The sequence below is a fragment of the Lytechinus variegatus genome, chromosome 4 (assembly GCF_018143015.1).
Source record: "Lytechinus variegatus isolate NC3 chromosome 4, Lvar_3.0, whole genome shotgun sequence".
NCBI lineage: Eukaryota > Metazoa > Echinodermata > Echinoidea > Temnopleuroida > Toxopneustidae > Lytechinus > Lytechinus variegatus.
Window position 1 is genome coordinate 14,897,561 of NC_054743.1, and position 27,188 is coordinate 14,924,748.

The following is a 27,188-nucleotide window of genomic DNA, read 5'->3' on the forward strand; positions in this document are numbered from 1 at the left end:
ACTGACTGATTGAATGACTGACTGACTGACTGAGACTGACTGACTGACTAATTGAATGACTGACTGACTGATTGGATGACTGACTGACTGAGACTGACTGACTGATTGAATGACTGACTGATTGAGACTGACTGACTGATTGAATGACTGACTGACTGAGACTGACTGACTGACTGATTGAATGACTGACTGACTGACTGATTGAATGACTGACTGATTGAGACTGACTGACTGATTGGATGACTGACTGATTGTGACTGACTGACTGACAGACTGACTGAGACTGACTGACTGATGGAATGACTGACTGATTGGGACTGACTGACTGATTGACTGACTGACTGATTGAGACTGACTGACTGAATTAATGACTGACTGACTGAGAGTGACTTACTGATTGATTGAATGACTGACTGATTGAGACTGACTGACTGACTGATTGAATGACTGACTGATTGAGACTGACTGACTGATTGATTGAGACCGACTGACTGAATGACTGATTGAGACTGACTGACTGACTGATTGAGACTGACTGACTGAATGACTGATTGAGACTGACTGACTGATTGAGATAGACTGACTGAATGAATGACTGACTGACTGACTGATTGAGACTGACTGACTGAATGAATGACTGACTGATTGTGACTGACTGACTGAATGACTGATTGAGACTGACTGACTGAATGACTGATTGAGACTGACTGAATGACTGATTGAGACTGACTGACTGAATGACTGATTGAGACTGACTGACTGATTGAGACTGACTGACTGATTGAGACTGACTGAATGAATGACTGACTGATTGAGACTGACTGAATGACTGATTGAGACTGACTGACTGACTGAATGACTGATTGAGACTGACTGAATGACTGATTGAGACTGACTGACTGATCGATCGATTGCATCTTTTATGTTACAGGCCCTAGGACATATGTTCATGTGACTGAATTGAGATTAAAGTTTTCTTTATCTATGAAACTGCCAGTGAAAATAGAAAATTCCAATAATTGAAATTACCGTACTTTGTTTTTGCCAAGTGTATACATTGCTCTCAGTCCTTATAACATATTAGTCAGTGTGTTGAATTGTAGAATGTACAGCTGTAGAATTATCAATCATAGATTGATAAGCAAAGTCATGTCATGAAGCTTCACAAATAATGAATTACCTGTCATGTTTTGCAGAAGTGATTTTACATCATGATGTACATGTACAACTTATTCCATTTGTAGAAGAAAGTGTTTGAGTTACATTTGAATTGTTATAACTAACTGCAAAGCCTTGCAATACAGCTTAGAACTTATAGAAATTGATGACCATGCAGTAGCTTAGCAATTAACATTGAGTTAATTTCATTTATTATCACTATGAAGATGAAATGAAATGGACCCAAACCTGAAGAAAATTGAAAATAATATTGCTCTTGTTAATCTTCATATCTCATGATGATTTTAATTCTAAATTTCTATGAAATTAAGTTAATTAACAAATATTCCTAAATCAAAGAAATGTTTATTTCTTGATATGTTTAGTTTTATTTTACTAAATAGTGATGAAATTGTCAATATTATCCCTGTATAAAGCTTTATACTTGTTTTAAACTGGAATTCAGAGAGAGATATTGATATGAAATCTTAAATGTCAACATAAACTAGCTGAAGTGCTATATTTGGATCATTTTTCTTCAGGTTTGAACTTCATATTTGACTGAACTCAAATCATGATACTGGCATTCAGTATTCAAACATAGTTGTTGTCTTCATCCATGTACATGAATTATATAAATATGGACAATATTGTACATTTGGTCTTTTATACAGGTATTGTCTAGAAAATTTACTTAATATCAATGAATCTATTTAAAATGAAATATGACTGCTGTGAAATTTGACGATATATATAATTAGATAAAGGGTAATTGTAATTTTTGGTATATATTGAAATATTACTAATGTACAATATTGTCCATATTCAAATATCATATTTAACTACAGTACATATTTTCCCATGTGTTATAATTTAGGAAAATATGCTTATTCCCTGTCTCATTGTATGTGTATATTTATTGCTTATAAACAAGTATATATACTACGATTATTTCTTCTACATGTACATTATACATGAAGCTTTGATGCTGTGAGCATTTAGTATACTGTGCAAAAAGTTTAAGTTGCTTTTCTTTCTTTCAATTTTGATTTTGCTAGATATTGTTTAATTGTAATAGCAATGCTACAAGATACGCAATAATTTGTCGTAAACTTTGACCATGATATATTAAGTTTTAAGTAGGCTAGTAAGGAATGTGGTATACGTGTATTGTGTACCATTACTCTTGAATTCCTTATTTTTTCTAATGGAAGTGGGATAAATATCATTTTTCAATTGTCATGTACACAACTAAGTATCAGTCACCTCATCTGTATCAAATATTGAAAGAGCCCCTATGTTCAACTCTGATGAGTTTACTAAGCTTGATTTTGGTGTCAGTTTAATTAACTATCCTATGTAATATTTTTTTTAAACAGCCAACAAAGAGCGCCCTCTATCCCCAGGTAAGGGTGATGCCAAGGCAGCAGCTAAGGATCGCGGTAAGAAAGGCAAGGACAAGGGTAAAGACAAGGACAAAGATAAGGACAAAGGCAACGCGTCTAGACCATCCTCACAACAGTTTGATAGTACCAAGCCTAACTGGACTCTTAGAGTGGTCCTGGACCAGACACCAACGGTGAGTTTGAACTTCTTAGCCTCATGATCTGAATTCGGGTTTGATTTAAACTCCAGTCTAAAGTTTTGGTTCAACTTCAGATGGACTATTGTGCCACAACTCTCTGATAGCAGTTTAATTTGTTTCATTCCTATTCAAACTTTTGAAGTAATGATAACACCGCTTTGTTATCTGATTTTTAGTAATGTCAAAAGTACTGTCTGCAAAATGTTATACTTCAGGATCTATTCACCTTAGTGAAAGGCTCTGAATGCTAAATAAATATCTACCCACTGTTTTCTGTGTTCAGGAGGAGGTTGAGATCCGCCGTGATACGGAACGTCAGGATGAGATCCGTGCTATGAAGCAGGCATGGGAAGCAGCTGATCCTGGTCGGGCTGCCAAGGCACAAGCAGCAAGGGAGAAGTTCCTCAAAGAACATCTGATCAAGCTAGAACCAGAAGAAGACCAGACAGCAGCGCAACCAGAACAAACAGAGGCTGCAGAAGCAGCAGAAGGTATGTCAGAAATGATGATAAATGATGATGATGATGATTATGATGATGGTGGTGGTGGTGATGGTGATTGTGATGATGATGATGATGTTGATGATGATGATGGTGATGGTGGTGATGATGGTGATGGTGATGATGATGATGATGTTGATGATGGTGATGATGATCATCATCATCATCATGATAATTCATAAGGCACCAGTTTCATTAATCCTTATTACCATTATTGTCTTTCAAATGTGCTCTCTACCAATCAGATACAAGGATTTCAGTAGCTTAAAACAGTTGTCTGTGGAGATCACTGAGTAGTTGCTTCATGAAACAGAAGCTATCATTGAACCCCCCTACATATTATAGTTACTGTCTTATGTAATCTACATTAAATAAGGTGTTAGCCGACGGGTATTCCTGAATACTTTAACTCATTTCAAAGATACATTGGATCTGAAAAATTGCTCCAAATCCCTACACAATTAACAGTATTCTTTATTACATGCGATAGCAAAGACTTCAGAAGCCTCATATAGAACAATTTAATTAACACAATCCTGTATCATCTTATTCTCTGATCAGTTGGTCCACCGCAGACTCCAGCCTCTGAGATGGAACCTCCAATTAATGATACTATCCTTACCAATGAGCCACCGCCTCCACCACCAGCCAAGGAGATCCTCAAGACCATGGACTATACACCTTACATCAGGTAACAATTTTCATTCATGTTCTTGTAAACCTCTTCATCAGTAAGCCTCTATGGTTTTTGATTACCATCGTTTTATGACAGGACAGTGATTGGAATGCTTCATCTTGAGCTTGCCACCCTCATCCATCGTAAATGCATTTACAACATGCTACCAAAGAAAATAGGAGTGTCAGACTATTCAAGAGCCATTTCTACATCAAAATATTACCAAGTCCTACATTCAACTCTTTAAATAATTGTATGTCGTGTTTTAAATAAATAAAATAAGTGAATTAACAAAATGAAGAAATGAACATCAACCCATTCTGAATCTGTTTTGCAATAAATTTAAGAATAGTGGGGCACACCCTCTTACTACTGAACTATGTACTACAGAAGAATCTGTTCAAGTTGACCTACCATATGCCGATAATTTTCTGAGCTGATTTTCAGACCAGAATATGGAAAGCTTGTGTTATTTCAATCTTATTAGCCACAATTTGTGTAAGTTGAACATATTTCTGTGGTCCGAAGCAATTTAACTTTGGCAAATTTCACATGTATTTGATAACTTATGGGAAATTTACAATTAGTGAAGAATGAGAGTTATCCATAGTGCCCTTGTTCCCTTCTCCAGACCTGCAGACTTCACAGGTGAACCTAGGCTGAAGGATGAAGAGGAAGTCCAAAGACAGTTTGAGGTGAAGCAGAGAGAGATCAAGGAATATACCCTCTTCAGAGAGGCTGTACTGGACGAGAGAGAGCAGGATAGAAAGAGAAGGAACCTCACCAAGGAGAAACAGCTCAAGAAGTGTATAGAATTACAGGTAGGTCATCACTTTCAACCAGACCATGCTGCATAATAGTTACTCTTATGGTAACTTTGCCGTCCTATGGTAACTACCATGGTAACAGTGATCAACAGCCAATCAAAATGAAGGATTGCATGGAAGTTACCGCTGGATTGCAAAGTTGCCCCAATTGTAACTTTTATGCAATGGGCCCAGTATGTTTTGCTAATCAATGTAACGGTACGCAGTCATAGTGTTGCAGCCAATACATAATGAAGACACAAACGATGGAAATATTTCACAAAAATTATAGTTTGTGTTTGTGGTAACTCCTGTAGGAACTCGGCAGGACAGCATTTGCTGGTAAAGGCCAAGCTGGTATATAACCAATTACCTATGAAACATTTTACATCTAGGTTAATCAGTCATAGTGGCCGACGTTATAGACGACAGATATCACTTTCGGGCCATTTTATCAAAGTGGAGACAATGGCAGAGTTGGGATTCGAACTCACAACCTTGCGATTATGAGTCCAATGCTCTAACCACTGGACCACACGACCCTTGTTCTATTGCAAATTTAAATAAGGCAGAAGATAGGGATATCAAAAGGAAAGTTAATTCAGAGTAAATATGTTTGTTTCTTAGTTCTACGTTTTGCAATTGTTACAATGTCATGCCTCAAATGTATCCATCTCATTTTTCATCTTACAGACTAGTCTTGATGAGAGGAGAGAAGAGATCAATAAACCTAGGGAAGCCTTCAGGCAGAAGTTCCTTGAGGCTGAGAAGAAACGCCTTGAGGAGATCGCTGCAGCGGAGGCAGCGTTGAAGGCAGAACAAGCCAGGAGATCACCATCACCTAAGGGCAAGAAGAGCCCTAAAGGAAAGAAGAGTCCTGGAAAGAAAAGTGCTAAGGGAAAGAAGAAATAAAATGTTTGGAGAGTAAGGGTTGTCACTTGTCTATTGAAGTGGTTTCATATCATACATTCCTTGTGTTCCAACTTTGTCTACTAGCAGACGGTTGAATTCTCAGTTTGTCTAATGCCATCATGGATAAACCCACCCTGGTCGTATCAATATGGTCCAAGTTTCACTTTGACTGCTTACCATTTTGCTCTTTATCAAATGAAAATGCAGTTCAAAAACAGTTCCTCCAATCATATAGACTAAGTGGTGCTAGATCAAAATAGATATTAATCCAAATGGATAAAGCCCTCATTGGAAATCAGACAAGATAATAATGAGCTAAATGGCAATAGACCAAATGGTTAGATGATGAATTTGGTTGTAGATGAATTATGATTGGGTGTCCACCAAGTGGCAATTTACCCACTTCTTGTAGGAATTGTAATCCTGTATCTGCCTACCAAATGGAAAGCAAATCTTATAAACAAGAACTAAACACTGAAGAGAAGGGTCTGAATAGACTGAGTGAGAGGAGGAATGGAAGCTTTCTTTATGAGCTGATGAATTGTAGATGCTGAAAGGGTACTAAACGGTTTAGGTACATTCTTGTTTGCAGTATGAGAGGATATTTTTTAAACCTGATTCTTGTGAATTCCTCACATAAATTGAGTTTGGTATGAACTCCAGACAGAAGGTAAAGAAGAAATTAATGAGGGGGGGGTCAAACAGAAAAGGTTGAAATTCACTACCTGTTTGGATCCCATTGCATTGGGACTTTTGTTGAATTAACACTAAGTCTATCATGAATGGTAGGTGCCATAGTAAACTTGCTCCATAGCTAATCAAAATCAATATTTTCCTGTAAGTAGCAATTGATGGCAATGCTAAAATTTCTAATGTTTGATTGGTTTAGAAATGTGGGCCTGGAATTTCCTTTCTTTAATTTAACAGCAATATCTCTTGGAGAATAATTGAAACTTTTCCCTGTTTAATATATATTTTAGAGAATTCTGATCAATCTGGTTTAAGTGAAGGTTATGTGTTTGGATAAAGAAATCAAATGAAGTGAGCAGATGTTCCCATTCTTATTACACTAAGAAAATGTCATGAGTCACTTAGTGCTGAATTAGGCAGATTTGAAGTAACTGATAGATTAAAATACATACTTTATTGTCATTTAAATTTCATCATGAATCTTTATGCATCAATTCTCTTTGATTTAAGTCCACAGTAAGCTAGGAAAAAGGATATTGGAAAGATAATAAGCCGATCCGAAGGTTTGAGAATCCACTTTATATATGATCTAGTTATATGTTGTAAGCAAATAATGTCATGTATGCACTCCGTCCAGTTATTGGTGCCTTTATTAATAGACATTCCTTAAATACTTTTGACTATTCAGCTGGTGGTATTTGATTTCTGCCTTGGTAATGATGATGATAAAAGTGGTGATAATATTATTTGAATTTAATGATCCATCACTCATGTGGCTTACTTGAGGATGATGAGCAATTGATTAGTTTATTATTATTCAGAGGATTGGATCTTCATTTTGATCTTAAAATATTCACTTGAATATTAACATATCTGAAGGTATTTATTGAAATGTTTTTAATGAATTTATCTGGTGTATATATTTGAGCTTGTAAATATCTGAGTATACAAAGGACTTTGCAATTGGTTGTAAAATATGTGTTTTATATGTAAATGTGTATGTTTGATGAATATATTTATCTGTAAATTTTGTGTCATTTGAGAAAATATTAAAGTATTTGATTTGTCAATTTTCATCAAACTGGGAGTTCATACCTTTTGTATTCTCTGTGGTTATGAAGTAGGAAAGTGAATATTTATTGGTAGTGTGGAGGAGGGGGCTATCCAGACAAGACAATAAAAACTGAACAAAAAAATCTTTTCCACCTAGATTTCACAAAATCTATTTTTCAAAACACAAATAATTGTGAAAAGCTGTTCTTTGTTACATTGTCCAACATTTCTGTTGAACAACTTATGACCTGCTAGCAAAATTCTTGAAAATGTCATCTAGGTATACAAATACGAATGTACGTTGTTTAAGCCCTAAATATAATACATGAGGAATTTAATTGCTAAGTGAATACAATGTGTATAATGATGGAATGATCTATGAAACAAAGTAGAGAACTTCCAAGGAAGAGTTGTAGAGGGAAAGAGGTTTAGACGAGTGAAGGGGTATAAGTATAAGAAGCCTCATTCAGTTTTTATTTAGTTAATCTACAATTACATTGTCCTACTTGCAAAAGGGTGTAAGATAGCAGAACAAGAGAGAGAGAGAGAGATTATTGAGAGAAGTGGCATAACGGAATGAGTCATGGAGATGATAGGGCAACTCTGCAACTTCATTTTGATAGTTAAATTATCCCTACCTGGAGCTCGTTCCAAAAAAAGTTACCGTGGTAACTTTGTTATTGTAGCAACCTGTATCACGGAAAGAGAGCTCGGCAGCCAATCACAACCAAGACTAGTGGCTAAGTTACATTTATAAAACCGTCCTCTGGTTTAGGCGAAGGGAAGAGATGTGTGAAATAAGGGCTGCAATGCAGAGAGAGAGAGAGGGAAAGAGTAGGAAAGGCAGGAGGGGGGGGGAGAGGGAGAGCACGCGCGCGAGAGAGGAATGGTGGGGTAAGAAAGAGGGAAGGAGGAGGGGGTCAGGAATAATAGATGGGGGTGAGTGAGGCCAGCGCACTTTGACCCGTGGGTTGGCTTAAATAACAGACCACTGAATAGTTTCTCTGAAAAGAGGTCACTCCTGCGTCCTACATAATCTATCCTTTAGTAACGATGACTGCCTGAATAGAACCTTGGAATTGTGGTCGAAACTCAACAGATAGTTATTCAAGAGTCACAATACAATTTGTGACACATATGCCGTATAAATACTGAACAGAATGAAATGATCACGATTTCCGCACAAGGCCAAGTTCATTCATAAAAGCAGAGTGATAACAATCACAATAGATACAATGCCAGTAACTCAATACCATGAAGGCATGTTTTCCCTTTCTGTAAACTGCGCTTGATTTTTATCAAGAATTATTATTCTTGGTGAGGGCATGTTTTAAGAGAGAGATAGTGATACGCATAAAGATGAAACATAAATATGATGCTTAAAAACACACATCCAAAATACAAAACACACACCCAAAACACAAAACACAAATGAAAAGAAACTCGATCGGCAAAGACGGTTATTGGTGGTGTGTTAAACCGTCACATTTATCAATATTCCCGAGTTTTGTGGCAATTTACGCGCGGGTTTCATGACCAAGAAAAAAACATTCCAAAATCTATCACAAAATTATATTTTTGTGTCAGTGAGGCATATGGTCAGAGAAAGTAGACTAACATTAGGAAAAGGGAAATGTGTATTGTCTTGGGAGGAGGGAATGTGGATGGTTGCTATGTCAGAAAAAGCTCGAGCAAAATTACTTTTTATTTCTTATTACCATCATTTGAGAGAAATGTAAAAGCTTTTCTGAACGTAACTTCTGTAATCTGCTGTAAACAGCAGAAGGGTTACAATGACAAGAACGCAATAGTGATTTTATTTAATTGCCTCTTGTGTGGTGATAATTGGATATATACTGTATATTCACTCAAGAGTTATTGTCCACTGAGTATATCCGATTGTCATCCATATAAGAGGCAATTTAAATAAATTACAATTGCGTCCTTGCCATTCTAACCCTCGTCTGAAAATGATTATTTGTTAGTTCGGAATAATGTTCTCTTTAGACTCAAATAAACTATAACTAGAAACTCGCACGATCTACATTCCAATGGTCAGAATATTGAATAGTATTGTGGGTGGTGGAACGAGCCATTTTTGCTATAAAATATAAATTCGTTTATTATGGATGAAGGTTAATGCTCGTTTAAAGATGCATTATATTTTGTCACTCGATTGTCTGTTCACCCACACAATACCTATAAATAAATATTGAACAAGTAGACATATAAAGAGCAGTGATAATAAATGTCGTCAAATCTCCATTGTTCTTATCATCATAATCAATTGGAATCAAACATTTTTTTAGAATCAATATACAATTCTCCTTCCATTATATTAATACTGTAACTATGATTCAATATTCATGGGCTATATACAGCATAAATTTAAATGTTTCTCCCTTGAAACAGGGGGGGGGGTGATTGTACAAAGCATGATCATCCGCATCCTCCTGACCACTTTATCGATTTCAGTGGCAGAATCATATGCCAACCGAAGTCTTGCTATTACATGCAGCAGGCCCCATATGGACCTATAAAGAGGTAACCTTAGGGATAAAATCAATTTAAAAAAAAAGTCTTGCCAGTTTTCTAAAAGTTATCTTTCCGAATCCTGGGATGAAATTTTGTAGTGAATGTTTGATCGATTTAAATGTTGAATGTTTTATGTTAAATAAACATTATTGTGGGTGGACGAAAGCCTCGATCACCAAATCTCGTGGACTATTTTCACTGAACTAAAAACTGATCGAAGTGAGCTTTTAATATCGTTAGATCTGAATTATTCTCAGTGACTGATAATCCATCTCCATGGAGGTCTCGTGGTAGCGTCATTACGAGACAAGGGTTCTGATCCCAATCTAGCGCCCCTTCGAACAAGACTTATTTATTTATTTATCTTCCTTCATATCATTGTACAATACATAATCATACAACAGTACATTTCGATATATAACCCGGAAAGAGAAGAAAGATGAGGTGACTTGTGATAGATACCATTCAATTTTTAATCATGCCCTTCCCTCCCCCCTTTCCTTCCCACTTTCTTCCCCTCTTTCTCATTCTCTCCCCACGTCCTCTTCCTCGTCCAATCTCCCCCACCCTTCTCTCTCGCCCCTCCCTCTCTTCGTCATCATTTCTCTATTTTTCCTCTCCAATATTATTGCTGTAGCATCCACGTCTCCTTCGTATTCATATTACACAATACATTTCAGAAACAGTTCGTGGGGAAAATAAAACAGTGGATTCCTAAATCTTTAAATGGATGCTTTCATACTATTTATGTTCGAAACCAATTTCCTATTCGACTTAACTAGACTTTAAATTTTAAGCGTAAGACATTCATTTCCTGTAGGCCTAATAAATGAGGAGATTAATGTTGGCTAAGCTATCCAGCATAAAATACGATCTGAGCCAAAGCCCGGATATTTTACCTGTTATTGAACTACAGAATGTCTTATTTATTCAAGTTTTTTCCTCGGAGCTAATGGTAACCAGTTTTTCAGTTACCCGTGCATACAATTTACTTGCTGTGGAAAACATTTATTTTCTCTGGATTGGGGATGAATACAGTCTAAAAAACATTAATATTTATAAATTAGAAACCAGGGTGAATTTGGTTGAGCGAAAGTTAATCGACCTCACTGATCACTTCAGCCCAACGAGATAATGAATAATATCACCCAAAAGTGAGTGAAAATACATGTTTTACTCAAAATCCGCTCTAAATTCACTGTAGATGTGGATCTGGAGCTCTGGATGATGCACAATATGCAAAAAGAAGAAAAAAGATGTAAAATTGCGTCCCGTGAATATTAGAGAGGTTAAAAAAACAAATCTCCATTATTCTGAGTGATATCCTATTCCAGCACCAAAAACCTTATTTTGGTGCTTGTTTAAAGGACAAGTCCATCTCAACAAGAAGTTGTTTTGAATAAAAAGAGAAAAATCCAGCAAGCACAACGCTGAAAATTTTATCAAAATCGGATGTAAAATAAGAAAGTTATGACATTTTTAAATTTCGCTTAATTTCACATAACTGTTAATGCACATCCTGGTCTTTGTGCAAATGAGGAGACTGATGATGTCATCCACTCACTATTTCTTTTGTATTTTATTATATGAAATATGAATTATTTTAATCCCCCCCCCCCCTTTTCCTGTGAAGGAAACTTTTGTTCCTCTCTGAACATGTGGAATTACCATTGTTTTGACATTTTATGGTTCAATCAAGTTGGTCCCTATTGTCAAATTTGTAAAAAATGAAATATTATGTAATTCAAACTATAAAAAACAAACAGAAGAAATAGTGAGTGAGGGACATCATTGACTCTCTCATTTGTATGTTGCCGACAGTCTTGTTCATATGACTATTTTGTGAAAAATAAGCGAAATTTTAAAATGCCATAACTTTCTTCTTTTATTTTGATGAAATTTTCAGCGTTGTGCTTGTTGGACTTTTCTCTATTGATTCAAATCAACATTTTTCTGGGGTGGACTTGACCTTTAAACTTTTCGCTAACAATAGATAATTTCCTGCGAATTACCCTCCTATTTTTTTTGGGGGGGGCGGTCAAAATCGCTGAACGTCAACCCTCGATTAAATCCTAGATCCACCTTTTACATGTATACACCGCTAACAGGAAAAAAAAGTTTTATATTTACAAAGCTTATTTCCAGGTTGAACAATTTTCACTCATTCTATAATCCAGTACTCACAAATTTACGATCAACCGAGTTAGGATGTCCTTATAACGACCGGCAAAACACCAGATTTATATTTAAACATTACAGATTGTAGTTTTAACTGTTGAGAAAATGGAATTAAAATCACTTGAGAATTAGAAATGTATTAAGATTCAAATTATATCCAGGAATAGACTGATCACACGCCTCAGTCGACCTATATTCTTTTTAACTTCCCTTATACAAAAAGTGTATTGATTTTGTGCCGTTACTTTATAATTTAATTTTCACTTTTCAAGTGACAAGTTGAGCGAGTGAGTACCCCTACCCCCCCCCCAAAAAAAAATGAATGAATAACAAATAAATCAAATAAAGATTGTTAGAGAATATATTTTAATTTTTAAATTATTTTCGCATTTTTGTAACATTTTCATATAATATCCACGAAAGCCTCTAGAAGTCGTGAAATGTTTTCCTGAAATAACACTCGATAACCTAAATTTTATTAGGCTAATTATTCACCAGAGGATAAAGTCTTTTTTTACATTAACTACACTCCGCCACTTAATACAATTTATATATTGAAATGAATGTATCCCACTAGTTTAAATGACCTACTTACCCTTCTGTTAAGAAACCTGCCATTTTCTTAAAAGATAAATTAATTTATTAGTGTCCCACTGATAAGGTATCTCTTAAAAATCTTTAAAGGGGAATCCAACCCAAATAAAAACTTGTTTTTATAAGGAAAAGAAAAATCAGACAAGTTGATAGGTGAAAGTTTGAACAATATTGGACAAACAAAAAGAAAGATATGAATTATTAAAAGTTGTAAATATTGGTAATCACTATACCCATGGAGATTTCAAATTGGCCGCATATTGGATGTCATAGTGATGTAAGGCAAGGACTACTCTTCCATGTACTCCAATACATATTATGGCTAAAATGTCATTTTTCCCAAAAGTTTTATTCAAAATTATATTTTTCTTTCATGAGGACATAAAATAATATACTACATGGGTTATATTTAGATTACTGCCCCAGGGGAATGGGTACTTAGGAGAAAACCACAAATTCCTGATAATAAAGTACATGGCCTCTGGGAAAGTTGTCCTTGCCCCTTGTCATAATTTACTTACCCAGTTGCTAATTTGAAATCTACATCGTATTAGTGATCTCAATTTTAAAGCAGCTATAACTTTCTTATTGCTTGTCCAATTTCTTTCAAACTTTCACCATTCTGTTTAATTTATTTTTCTCCTTCCCAACACAACATTTTATGGCCAAGGCTGGATTCCCCTTTAAATGATAGATTGTTATACGTGCAGCATTCATACTATGAGACAACAGAGCAAACGTTGGTCAAACCATCGTATTGATCAAAACAAATCATTTATTCCATTATCAAATACAAAAAATGGTACCTTGAAAACACAATAAAACCAAGGCATTCTCTGTGAGATTAGAAAATTTCCGAACGTATGAGGTATGCATGACATAAGCACACCGTCAGATTGTAGCATGATCACCAACTTTCACAATCAGAAGTATGGTGCACCCCGTGAAACCAAATGCCCAAATTGAAAAAGCGTGATTATATTCCATTTCATAGATTCTTTGTAGATTATCTAGTTGAAGCAATCGGCGTCAAAGTAATTTTCTGATGGGATCTTTTAAAATGTGACTTAAATATCTCTCCTCAGCTGAATATCTCCTTAATAAAACAATTTATGTCATCCAAAAGATTCGACTTGGCAGAGTTACATAATTAAAGTTGGTCTGGTAACACTTCTGGTAGCGAATCTCTCTCAGACGTTTTGACGTTCGAATAAAACGACATGATTTAAGAAAAAGATATTCTTCTCTCATTTTACCGATTTATTTCACCATTTCAAATCATTCATGAGTTGTTATTGTTTATTATACAAATAAGGAAATCTTTTGACCTTCAAAATTTTCTTTACATCATCATTATACTGCAGGGCCATTTTCTGGAATAGTATTGACCTCTTCGTGGGGAACACTCTTTATTTTAATATTGGAATTACAATTATCTTAAGCAAATTATATATTTGTTATATTCCTCATAAAACATGGAATGTAAGTAGAGGGAATGAATTTCATGTAAAAAAAATCAAGATTTTGTTGAATGATTCTATAGAGTTAAAGGAGATTTTAATAGTGTATCAATAAAATTTATACTAAAATACATTATTAAGATTAAAAAATATTACATATTTAAGGAAATTTTGTGGCAACATCTTCTTGGACGGGAAGAAACATTGAAAGTGCATTCACAGGACTTTTTTTTTAAACTTTGATCATGAACTTGTTCAACTGCTGGTTAAGTGCGTTTCGTTCAGACAGTTAAAAATGGCACGTTTATTCTGCAGCAATTCATCAAAAGTAATGTAACGAAAAAAACACATTTCACGAGTTAAGCGTCTTTGGAATCTACATTTACTGAATGTTTAATTGTGAAATATACTAATCCCTGAGATTGTTTTACTCCAGAGCGGTGATTCACATCTTACAGCCAAAATCAATTTTAAGAGAGATGATAGCGATGCTGCTCAAATTTGATTGGTTTGCATCGTCTTATAATTGATATTAACTGTTCGTGAATCACCCTCTGAACGTCAAAAGCACATATTCTATTCTACATCAACAACAAAAACATACTCAATATGAGAAATGACAACGAAAAAGGTAAAATATGGTACAAAATACTGCTTGCTTCAAAATATACTGACGTTGTCTCAGAAAGGCTTATAATGCATGAACGAAAATGTGATATGTAGTAGCATGCTATATACACAAGATGGTGACATGGCCTGAGTGTATAAGGTATGATCAAAATTAATAATAAAATTAAGCAAAGTACGTTAATTCATCTAAGATGCTCGGGATCCATAGGCCAATAAAGGCAGATAGTCTAGGAAGGATCATCACCAGAGACAATCACAATCAACTATGAAACATATATTTTTTTTTAATTGTACCTTTTGATAATTTCATCAAAAATAAAGATAGAGTCCTATAGGGTATTTCATTTATTAATAAGAGACATGTCTCAATTGGAGCAATTACACACTGCTATCTTGGTATCTGAGGTGTATGACATTGCGTAAATCACATAAATTTTACAAATAAATGTTTTAATATGCATGAAATTTGAAGTTCGTCCAATGCTTGGTGTGCAGACATAGACACTTTGTTGAGTAAACATGGCGTAAGCATCATGGAGAAGAGTTTAAAAAAACAGACTTTACAAAGGCAGCAAATTAATGGAACTCTGGTCAATGTAAGAAGTGAGTGTTTGAAACCACAATTCAAAACAAACTTTGCTATACAATATCCATCAGTTCCATCATCTCTCAATATGGACTGTAAAATCATTTTCACGGAATATTATCAAATCTGAAAATGATCGAAATGTAGTAAGCTGTAATTTTAACACCACTATAACGAATTAATATTTCATACCACTTATATTTCAAGCTAAGACGAGTTGCTTAAAAAAACATGTCCATAAGGTAGCAGCATTATAATCAGCGTAATTCACCACAGACGTGATATATAGAATACATATAAATAATGTGCTACTGCAGCAATGGGAAATACAACAATACTGATCATTTTGACTGATGATTAGCCTTATAAAGTGCACCAAAGATCAATTCAATGCAAGTATAAAATTCATTTTTAGGTGTCATGTAATCGTCCCATTCTACCCGCCATCAAATCGATAAGTTTATCCTGCAATACTGTATGTCCTCCATAATTAATCACGTTGGAATCCATATAATAATTGGTAATAATATTACGTTGTTACTCTATAAATCTCTGTTGTTCTAGAATAGAGCTTGTCGGGAGACACCGCAAGAGGGCGCTGCAACTGAACTCTTCACAGAGTACATTTCTGTCAAAAGGGATGTGCGTCAGTAGAGACTTTTCGCACAGCAGTTTCGTCCGAGACTCTACACAAACGACATATCTGTAATTTTTCGTCAGCTCAGCTCCGAAATGTTGGACGTAGCAGCTGTTCCGATTCATTGACACTCGACAAAGACTTATTGTGATTTGACTTACATTTTCAAAGGAATCTGTGCGATGTAGGATTCATTCTGCGTCGATGTGCGAAAAGTCCTACACTGCAAAAACTCAGGTGTTGATTTAACACCAGCTCGGAATCAATATATGTCCACACCAGAGAAGTGATGAAACAACACCAGTTTGCAATCAAACCGATGCTGTTTTAATACTAATTGGTGTTGTATTAACACCTATCTGGTGTTAGACCAAAACGAAACTGGTGTTGTTTAACACTCTGGTGTGGACATATATAGATTCCGGGCCGGTGTTAAATCAACACCGGAGTTTTTGCAGTGTATTGTCATGTGTTTAACACCGACATGGGTCCACTATCACGGACCACATCCCTTCGAGTTCAATGGAACCTCTTCATCTCCAAAATATATAATTCTACACCGTTTTGGGTCTAAAAAATCAAAGCAGATCCGCAGCTCTTTGAAATAAGGGACTCTTGCTCTTCATTTGGGCACAGACATCTTGCGCTTGACGCATTTTTCGCGGTTAATGTCGACTGTAGCGCGCGTAGGTGACCACATGGGCGCGCCGTATCGTCACGCCGTCTTGGCACAAACTTGGAGGAGCAGAGAGGTAAATCCAGCCTAATAATTAAACCAAAAATGCAAATAAATAACTGGTAAGTCTTATAAAACATTGCATATCAGTTATCGATCCTAAACTACAGTAGACTTCTACCCTTTTTCATCCTTTGGAAAGAAATAAAGTAATACTCTAGAAGACCTATAAAAAGGAATTCAAAAAAAGACCCCACAAATCTGAGGGATTGATACTTTGGACATATAACATTGAGCTATTGTATCATTTGCATAATATATAGGTGAATTTGGCAATGAAGTGTTTTGATTTATATGAGGTAAGTAGGTTGTATAGCCTTTAATATTTTATTTCAAAATTTACCGTCAGTTGGAACTTTGTGAGTTGTTTAGCAAGTGCTATGGCATGGACAAGGTGTTTTTCGTGTTGTTTTGAAAGATTTCAGATATTTCTTCCACTTTTTAAAGTAATTTAACTTTATCTTTAACTTGAAATCGTCATCAGCGCGACTTTACTAGTTGAATGCCTGTCTTTCAACATGTTCAAATAGTCTAGTAGAAACACCCACAAACAATCTTCAAAATAAGTAGCACTAAGTTTATAGTCTGATGAAAAAATAACCGAAGTCTTGTGAATACTTAGGGGCCCGTATTCTGAAGTCGGGTTTAACTCAAACTCGGGTTTAAAGTTGGGGTTTAAGTATAGGAAGAATGAGTTGTAAGTTTAGGGTTAGGGTTTCCTGATTCATCGATGGTGAAGACAATCATCTATTTATACTTCCTAGACAATTAAGAATGATTTGAGAGCCAAATAAGCTGAAATGTGATACATATAGTGTTAGTGATTAATGTAACAATTGGCTTTCCATACTTAAACCACAACTTTAAACCAGAGTTTAAGTTAAACCCCACTTCAGAATACGGGCCTAATAGTTAAAAGTTATTAAAACATAGCTTTATACAAATGTGCTCACTGTACGTCAATGAGGTAGATATTGGTTGAAACATTTACGATAACATATCAAGTTAGTTACGGTTATACAACATAACCCTGCCATTGTGCTGCAGAATAATAACCTGCACAACCCACAGAAATAAAAATATGCTGGTCAAGCGGGAAGAGGTTAATAATAAGTATGTGGATCAAAATTATAAAAAAATATTTTGTGCGAATCAGCATACATATAAAAAAATAAAACTATTACGAGAATTCGATAACCATTTTATACAAATGTTACAGAATTGAAAAAAAAACATTAGGAGCAAAATATTAAGGCTACGTTTTAATTTTTGGATAATGGTTAGTGAGGGATCTTCAACCGTTTCCTTTGAAAAAGTAGGAATAGATATCGAAAAACATAGGGGAAAGTATTAGGCAGGCTACTTGTCGCACTTGCCTAATTTCTACTCGTCCTTCTTCATATGTGTGTTGCTAATACTTGACAAGCTGAACAAAGTATGAAACTTTTTTGATGACTTCTTTAATTAAGTTTAGTCATATCGCAAACAATTGGTAAATAGTACAGACCGAGGTAGTCATTTCCCGAAAATAAAACGGGAATATTCCTTTGCGATTTTGCACTTGGAATTAGATAAATGAGCATACTCCCACAATCATCATTCCTTAAAATATAATTTTTTCCTTTCTATCATAAACATAAAACTAAACATGATCATACAACTGAAAATCCTTTGGTTACACATAGATTCACAATTTTTCAAAGGCACGTATGGAAGACAATATTTCACATAAGTGTAAAATATCTACATAGGTAACGAAGCGGAATCCCTCTATCCATTGTTCAAAATGATGCGCTAACCAGCATTTCCATATCTGAAAAAAAAGAACATTCTCGACTCCTAATCAGAATGTCAGTTGCATGTACAATCATTTTAAAAATGTGAATATAAATCAGTGGCTCTCAAAGTGATGAATGAAACTGCTCTCATGAACGACGGGCATCACAGTGACGTAAATAAAAACCTGCAGCATTCGCTAGAAGCATGAAAATAGTCCCTGAAAGTCAAATGTGTAACCCGTCACCACTAAGAGAGCGCACATTTCGCACATGCTCAGTAAATGAAAAAATCTCAAGTCACTTCACGTGCATTGTGGCCGATTTTCAGAACATCGTGGCTACAATCCAATGACTTTATACACGGAATTAGTTAAGGCCTCATGACTTTTCATAATTGCAGTACTCGCTATAGCACCAGCACGTGATCTGCACGTTGTAAAAACCGAGTAACACCTGAGTGAGTGACGTCAAAACAGCAAAATTTTCACAAAGCAGCTCATTCATAGAGAGGCCACTACAGTCACAAAGAAAGTCATCATATACACTGAATTCAACGTAAAAGCCCTGAGACTGTACCTATATATAAACACCACCTTCCTTCAAAAATATATATATATCAGCATACCAATGCTCTTTTGAATGTTGCAAATAGTTATAGGGAGGGACAGCAGTCTAGAAACAATTTCATTTTTTAAGAAACTGACTGAGAAAGCTCTAGGACAAAAATCAGAGGTAAAACGGACCAGAGAATGAAAGAATTTCTATTTAAAAATTTGTTAACTCATTTTTGTCTACTTAACAAACACAATTTAAAACTATGTGACTAAGTTGGAACACCAATTGAACATTATCTTTATCCCAAAAGACCACACACTTATTAAAAAATATTCCAAGAAATGTTACAAGGGCTAACAACTGAGGTCAATGATAAGGATATTTTTAAAGTTCAAATCTATAAAAAGTATATATATATGTTTTGATATGTCCAAATCTGTTTTAGAAGAACATTGGTATGCCTTTCAATCCATCCATTCATAAAACCATTTCATCAAGTTTCACACAATGACACTTGTGTGTTCAGCTGTACAATTATCCTTACATACATAACATAGCAAGGTCTTAACAAAGAGTTCTATATACTAGATATCCCTCTCAGAACCACTTTGCCATAATCTGTAAATAAACATTCTGCAATAAAAAAAACAAGTCATACTCAGAAAAGAAACATATCCTTATCTTCAATTAACGTTTATGGTGGAAATACGAAAGTATCTATATGAAGTACTTTGATGCATTGTGGCATTGGTTAGGTCTTCCCTTCGCCAGCTTCTGGCTCAGATTTGACACTTTCTTCGGCTTTGCTGCTGGCTGTTGTCTCTTCTGCTGTTGTTCTTGAGCTTTCTTCGCCCGAACCACCGCCGTTGCTGTCATTTCCCTGAGTAGTTTTATTAGGACAGTCTGCCCAGAGGTGGTCCTCCGCATGGCACGCGTAGCACCGCTTTGGTAGTGGTGGCTCAGGACAATCTTTGGCATGGTGTCCTGACTTGCCACAGTTAAAGCACCTGAGGATAGGAAACAGAAAGGGTTATGAAACAATTATGCGAGTGAAAACTGTAGTTTAAGCCTCAAGAAAGATAAAATTTTAAGCTTTTGAGACTGGTACACACTACCATTGGGCCAGTTTGAGTTGCAAAAGCCGCATACAAATTAACTTGAGTGCTGAAAGTTTCAAGCCATTATTCAAAGGAAATACATGCAACAGCTTCAGAAGCAAAGTGTTAAAAAATCGGTAGTTGAGAAAACACAATCACTAACAATATACATTATCTGGTTTTTACACATGATCAGAAGCTGACCTTCTATAACGGACATTTTGATTGACCTTGATAGTTCTAGTGCTTACCGGTTCGCTGTTCTTCTGTACTTGGGTCTTAACCTTCGTTTGCTTCCCTTACAGTTCGCTCCATTCGGCCCTGTCACAGTCGTTGCTTCCCTTCCGTGGATGGAAAATTGAAACCTGTATTCTACTTCTTCATTCGTATCAAGACTTCTGTATCCATCCATTTGAATGACCCTCTGCAAAGTATATAAAGGCAAGAGAAAAGAAGAAATGAGACTGATATGCACATTTTATAATTAATTTATTAGATCATATATGAAGAAAAGAATTTTGCCAATTGTGGTTCTTTATTCGTCTTGACGTTCTCCTGAAACCTATTTCACTTTTATACCCCTTTCATAGTGAGAGCCGAAGTGGAGTTAGTCCGGAGTCCAGGAGGAGTTACTCCACTTTGGAGGGCAATATGAGAATTCTGAGATTAGTTCGATCCGGATTCAAAGCGGAGTACTCAACCCACTTCGAGAAGAGGGTTACAAATGGATTTACTCCGCACCGGAAATGCGGTATGCGATTATCGCTGTGATCTCGCCACACCTATGGCGCGAACTCGCTTTGAAACCATGGCAACGACTGCGGATACACCGCTGCGGTGCTTGCCAATATGAAAGGGGGTTTAAAGTTGGTCCGCAGTACAAGCGTATAAACTCAATCCGGAGTTATTCCGGAGTAACTCCACTTCGCCTTCAGTATGAAAACGGTATTAGAAGAGTCGAACCTTCAAAACGATGCCACAATAATTGTTCGGATTCTCTGAATAGGAAGCATTCGGAATAATGAAGGTATTGGTGTTGAAGTTTGATTGGGTTGGCGGAACCGGGAAAAGGGTGTGAAATAGCTTCAGCCCCCCTTATCATCGACAAAAAAAGAGAAAATGACCAGAAAATTATTATTTCATGCATGTTTAGCCCCCCCCCCCCCCATACACACACACTTCTAAAATCCGAACATTTCCCCATTTACTGGACAAGGAGCGATGAAAAAAATTATTGTTTCGAAAAAAAAAGATGTTGGGCGTGCCCCTTCCTGCTCATGCTTCCCTTGACACCTAGACAAATACTAAAATCACGCGCCTTTTACCTTCCGACGCCTTGCGCTTCCTTGCTTATCCATCTTCTTCATATTCTTATACCATGGTCACATTTGTTCTACGGCGGCCGTACGGAGAGTCGAAAACAGCCGTTTAAACATTTTTGTACCAGCTACATATAGGTGGTTTGAATAAAATTGAATAAAACGGCTGTTATCGACTCGCCGTACGGCAGCCGTAGATCAAATGTGACCAAGGTATTAGTTCTTGATGGTGGCATCACGGGCCTTATTCATTTCCCATAGACTCCCATAGATTCTTAAAAAGAATTCATAAAAAATAAGGAGGAAATTCGAGGGTTAAATGTTTACTACCAGTGGATAGGATAAATGTCTGTCATTCCATATCTGACCAGAAAAGGGTACCTCGACCGGCTCATTTTAAAAATAAATCAGCATTCATGAAGACTACACCTGACGGGATCTACACTGGGCGTTGTGGCGTGCGCCTGTAATCCAAGCTGTGGGGAAGTTACAAATTGATGCAGAGATCCGAGGTTCGAGCCCTGGTCACGTCTTTCGGATGGTGACGTTAAAGGTCGGTCCCAGACGTAAATAATCATATCTGATTGATACACGTCTGACAAAACTCAAATACACACACACACACACACACATTGCGCAAATACTGAATGACACGCGCCGTATAAGCTAAAACAACAACAACAACAAATTCATCACTTGAGAGAGTAAAATGGACCTTATTCTTCCGCCAGTAAAAAAATAGTTGCAAAGTAGTGATATATCTTTCAAATTTGGAAAAAGGAAGTTCAGTAGGTACCCTCCCTAGAATTAGTGTTAGATTGTCAGTCACATTCATTCATTTTTGTCACTTAGCAATATCAAATTTAAAAACTGAGCTATGGATTGGCTCAAATGAATATCTTTTGCCTGCCAGTTGTAGTTATAGGCCTTGTGGTTTTCCATCTAGCAGGCTTTGTGGGAGTTGTAAATACTTGTACTGATTTTCGGGGCACGTATCCGCTACCCCTAAACGCCACTGCTGCGCTTATAATCATCGCGAACAATGTATGTCTATCATTAAATTCCCTAATTTTCTTTTTTCACTCTTTATATTAGCTGTATACATGTACTCGTGCATTAAAGTTCTGTAGCAAGCTCTAATTACCTCCGGTAGGATTATTATGAGTTAAAACCGTCCGGAGTAATGTAGTAGAAAGTGCTAACGGAAATGATGATATGAATTATGAGCATTACTATTTTATATCGGACACGCATTTACCGTCTTTGTCTTGAAATCAGAATATTAAATTCACAGAAAATTAGTTCAAGAAACTTTGACGAAATGATTGAGGAAATACGGGAGTTTTCTTGAAGTCATTGATACTTTCTCACCATCTCACGAATCTTCATATCATAATTTCTTTAAACCCTTTCTATGTTCCTCTTGTTTTTATTTCCGATTCCTATTCCTTGTTCTTTTTATTCCTACTTTCCTCGCTCTATCCCACCACCTTCTCTCTCTTCTTCTTCTTCTTCCCTGCCGTTGTTTTATCTCTACATTTTTACACAAGGAACAGGGTTAAATCTTTGATATGTGTGCCCCTCACCGAGCATTGTTGACCAATCGTGACCTAAAAAGAGTGTCAGGAAGTAACCTTTGACTTCTACTATTGACGTTATTCATTGTCAAGTTGATTCGGATTGCAGATTGCAGAGATATTAGTCTTGGTAATTCAGAACATTGTTTCAACTTAAAATCTAAGATTCTAATTTACGATTATCACATGAAATATATCACATCCGAGAGAACCATCTAACAGCAGCTATTGGAAATTCTAGCTATATTAGGAAAAGCTGAACGGCAATAAAAAATCAAGAACCACAAACTTATTTTCACCCCCCCCCCCACAAAAGGTTTTGTGACAGTATAGAGGCTCAAGCACATTGACAATGTGGAAAGGGCTTAGGGGAACTAGAAAAAAAAATCGCCGACAAAGAAAAAAAAGGAAAGGAAAGGGGAAGGGGTGAAACACATTATGCCTTTATAAAGGACAAAAATTTCGCTCGCTCGCGACTTTTAATACTTGATTACACCACTGCTCAAGACCAATAATAGCAAGATCGAAATTGAGTTCATCGAGGTACAACGAAACAGGGTCTCTTCAGGCAAGACCAATCCAAGAAAGCGTGCAATGGTGTGCGCGTAGTGGTTCTTAAAGCTTGGAATTCATTCAAGATCGTGCGGTAACAAGTGTGCGTGTGTATAGCACTATTGGTGGAAAGCAGTGTGTAACAGAACACGACGAGTTCAGTGAATAGAACTGTGCTAAGGAGACGATGAACTGGAGGGCGGTCCTTATGAACATGACCTCTGCCCGGTGCCTCTGCCATGAACGAGAGGAGGCTAGGAGGTAAATGGGGTATGGGTGTGGAGCGATGGGGAGTAGTACGTCAAATCAAGCAAACCCAGAGAAAGCAGTACGAGCGGGGGGGGGGGGTAATGTGTAAGGAAGAGGGAAAGGAAAGTTACAAATACAAAGATCATGATTGAAAATCCAAAAAAAGGCGTATAGATTGTAAATAAAGGAATTCCAATAGCATAATAGGCCTCTCAAAGGGACAAACAAGAACGATTGAAGGTATGTGTGTGTCTGTGTGTGTATGTTGGTGTGCGTGCGTGACAGTATTACGTTCTTGCGGCTTGGGTATACATGTAGATGTGTTTTTTCGATTGAAAATTAAAGTTTTTGCGTATGTGAGTTAAGTATCTAGCGGGCCCAATTAACATTACGAACAAAGTCTATTTGGTCCCCAGTTTTCCACGACAGGAAAAAAAAATTCTGAAAACACACAGAATATTCGGCAACACAATTTTTTAACCCCCCCCCAAAAAAAAAATATATCAATACTAATAAAGCAAAAAAAATAAAACAAAATAGACAAGGAAACACTTTAATAAATTAATTTCTTTTTCCTCATGCTTGCATGTTAACTTATCAAATAGAATATTGAATTATATTAACACTAAAACAGGGAATTTTATTTGAAGAAAATAAACCTGAGCTCTTGACTTGAACTATGGACCTATGATTGAAAAAAACTAAATGGCCATTGACACAAGATGGCGTAATTCTAGCTCAGTTTACAGGATAATCATGAAAAATGTTGAATTTAAACTCTGGAACTCCAACCGTAAATCTTAACAATGCATGTAAATTCCCTTTATTAGTGTTTGTTTCTTGTGGATGAATTAGGTTTGGATAGATTGTAAATCTTGCTAACCAAAGTTTATTTTCCGAGAGTTGGAGGTTTCATGAACGGCTCTGGGAGGGAAGGATATCAAACAACCTATGGCCCGACAAATTATCAACAGCGGATAATTTAACAATATATCCGCACATTATAACCACAAATTAATGTGGTGTAATAATACTCGCGAAAGACACTCTTGACTAAACACTATTCAGGCGTAGGGGTTTCCACCATTTTGTATACATTGATAAGCATAAAGAGCTATAAAAAATAAAAATCCGGGAGAATGTTAGAATTATCCACCGCTGATGTGTGAGAAATTATCTGATTTGTTCAACTACATTTTCTTTTTCCATTAATGTTAATTAAAAGGAATTAGACTTAAAGGTATTGTTTAACTTTGTGAGCAGCTGATTTAAAAAAATTCTCAAACCAAGATGAAACATGTGTACAAGTGCATGTATTAGAACTAATAAACCCTGAAAACAACCATTATTGAGAATGAAAAGCTAGAACTACAAGGAAAACCCCGATTTTGTAAATAGGCATCTTATAGACACCTAAATAGTACACATAAGTGTATGAGATGAAATTAAGATGGTGTTTCCGGTCACTTTATATTTCACTTTTTGAAGCACTTTATAATTATTTTCGAACACAATTTTTTCTGGGCTTCATTTTTGTAACACATCACAGACACAGGTGACAAGTGTGATCTTCTAGCTCAGATTTTTTAAAAGTCAAACCAATGTTAACCAATCACTTTAAGTGGAAAGGTAACTTAAAAGTAAAGTGCACAAAAGATGAGACTATAAATCCTCATTTAACCTGCAATGCATTTCAATGACTTAATTTAAAGTAGAAGATAAAGGGTCCGGTGCAAAAAGAGTTGCGTTTAAACGCAAGTCAAAAATGCTCGCTGCTGATTGGCTGAAAATCAAGTTGCGCATGATATTTAGAGTTGCGTTTGATTGCAACTCTTTCTGCAACGGGCCCAAAGTCTGATTACCTTTAAGCAGAAAGAACACAAATAATAAACTAACATCTCTTTCAATCAAGGGAAATAAAAAGACACAGATTCCAAGAAATAACTTTGAAATGGAATAAGCAAAATTATAGAAATTGGCTGATTAGGATCCGTTTTTAGCATGTTCAGGGTCATGTGATTATGATGAATGAAATAATTAACTCTATACTTCATCAAAACTTGTATAAATATACACTAGTTAGATTTCATTTTTCTTTTACTATAATATACAGCGCATTATAGCTCTCATTCACTATCTTTACATGACATTTTGATAATGATGTATTGATACAAATATCAATAACGACAAGACTTATAATAACAATAATAATAATAGTAATAATAACACACTGTAAAAACTGGTTTTAAAACTGACACCAATTTGTGTTAATAGAGGACCACACCCTGAGGTGTTAAAATAACACCATAGAGATTGAACATAACACCAAAGAGTGTAAATGTAACAACCATAGGTGTTGTAATAACACCTATAGGTGTAAAACTAACACCACCAATTTAACACCGGTGTAAAATAACTGGTGTGGTCCTCTATGTACACCGGTTAACACCACAGTTTTTGCTGTGCACTAATAATAATAATGAATATGATATTTAATAGTTATAGTTAAGATATATTTCAAATACTAATAAATATGCCATCATTTTTTTTGTTATGTAATATTATTTATTATGAATTTTTACATGCAACAAAGAATTTATTTTTGCGAGCCCATGCATGTCATTTCATAATCGCTCATCATTTTCCATCATATTTTTATCTATAGCCGAAACATTGATTTAATTATTACCATTTTCACATTTTCATAATAAAATACTGAAATATTCGTTTTCAAAATTATTACAATAAAACTGATAATGATAGAATCTTCTTGCTCATAAACTCATATTATCAATCAATACATCAGTAATGCCGGAGTCTGGGTGAGATCAAATAATACAATGCTTCAAACATGTATCTGTATAAACCAAGGGCACCAAACAAGTAAGAAATCATAGTGGTTTATTGAACCATCATTATATTTTAAGATATCAGCTTAAGCTGTTAAGAGGAATATCTCCGTTTAAATATTCGACATATTGCATTTATTATACACATAATACCTATAATAATGTATCAAAAATAAACCTGATTATCTCCCTTAAGGAAATCCAAGCCATTTCTAAATTCCCATTCTTCAAAATATTATTGGGAGTCTATTTTTGCCCCTTATCGCCACGGCATATAATCTTTCACCTGTTAGTTATAAAATATTGACGTCACACACTCACACACAGCCCACCCTCACGCACTCTACTGTAAGTGCACCCACACACTCGTTCCACACGATAAAAGCATCAAGGTTTCTAAAGCAGAGAATTTTGACAAAGAGAACTTGCAGTGAGCAAAGAATAAAAACTATTTTTTTAACAATCATTTAAGAGTA

General features: G+C 35.8%; 2 protein-coding genes across 4 annotated transcripts in view; one reads left to right on the forward strand and one right to left on the reverse strand.

Moving 5' to 3' along the window:
* LOC121413468 (androglobin-like) overlaps positions 1–7,406 on the forward strand; it is a 91,232-nt gene extending 83,826 nt beyond the window's left edge. For all 3 annotated transcript variants that reach the window (XM_041606289.1, XM_041606291.1, XM_041606290.1), the window contains exons 44-48: positions 2,538–2,737; positions 3,027–3,234; positions 3,805–3,934; positions 4,551–4,740; positions 5,419–7,406. In XM_041606289.1, the coding sequence (XP_041462223.1) occupies positions 2,538–2,737; positions 3,027–3,234; positions 3,805–3,934; positions 4,551–4,740; positions 5,419–5,637 (947 nt within the window). In that variant the 3' untranslated portion in view covers positions 5,638–7,406. The remainder of the gene's footprint in view (positions 1–2,537; positions 2,738–3,026; positions 3,235–3,804; positions 3,935–4,550; positions 4,741–5,418) is intronic.
* Positions 7,407–17,180: 9,774 nt separating this feature from the next.
* Positions 17,181–27,188, reverse strand: part of LOC121413469 (protein lin-28 homolog) — a 43,927-nt gene continuing 33,919 nt past the window's right edge. Inside the window, exons 3-4 of the mRNA XM_041606292.1 lie at positions 20,418–20,590; positions 17,181–20,076 (exon numbers count right to left, since the gene is read on the reverse strand). Coding sequence (XP_041462226.1) covers positions 19,821–20,076; positions 20,418–20,590 — 429 coding nt within the window. The 3' untranslated portion in view covers positions 17,181–19,820. The remainder of the gene's footprint in view (positions 20,077–20,417; positions 20,591–27,188) is intronic.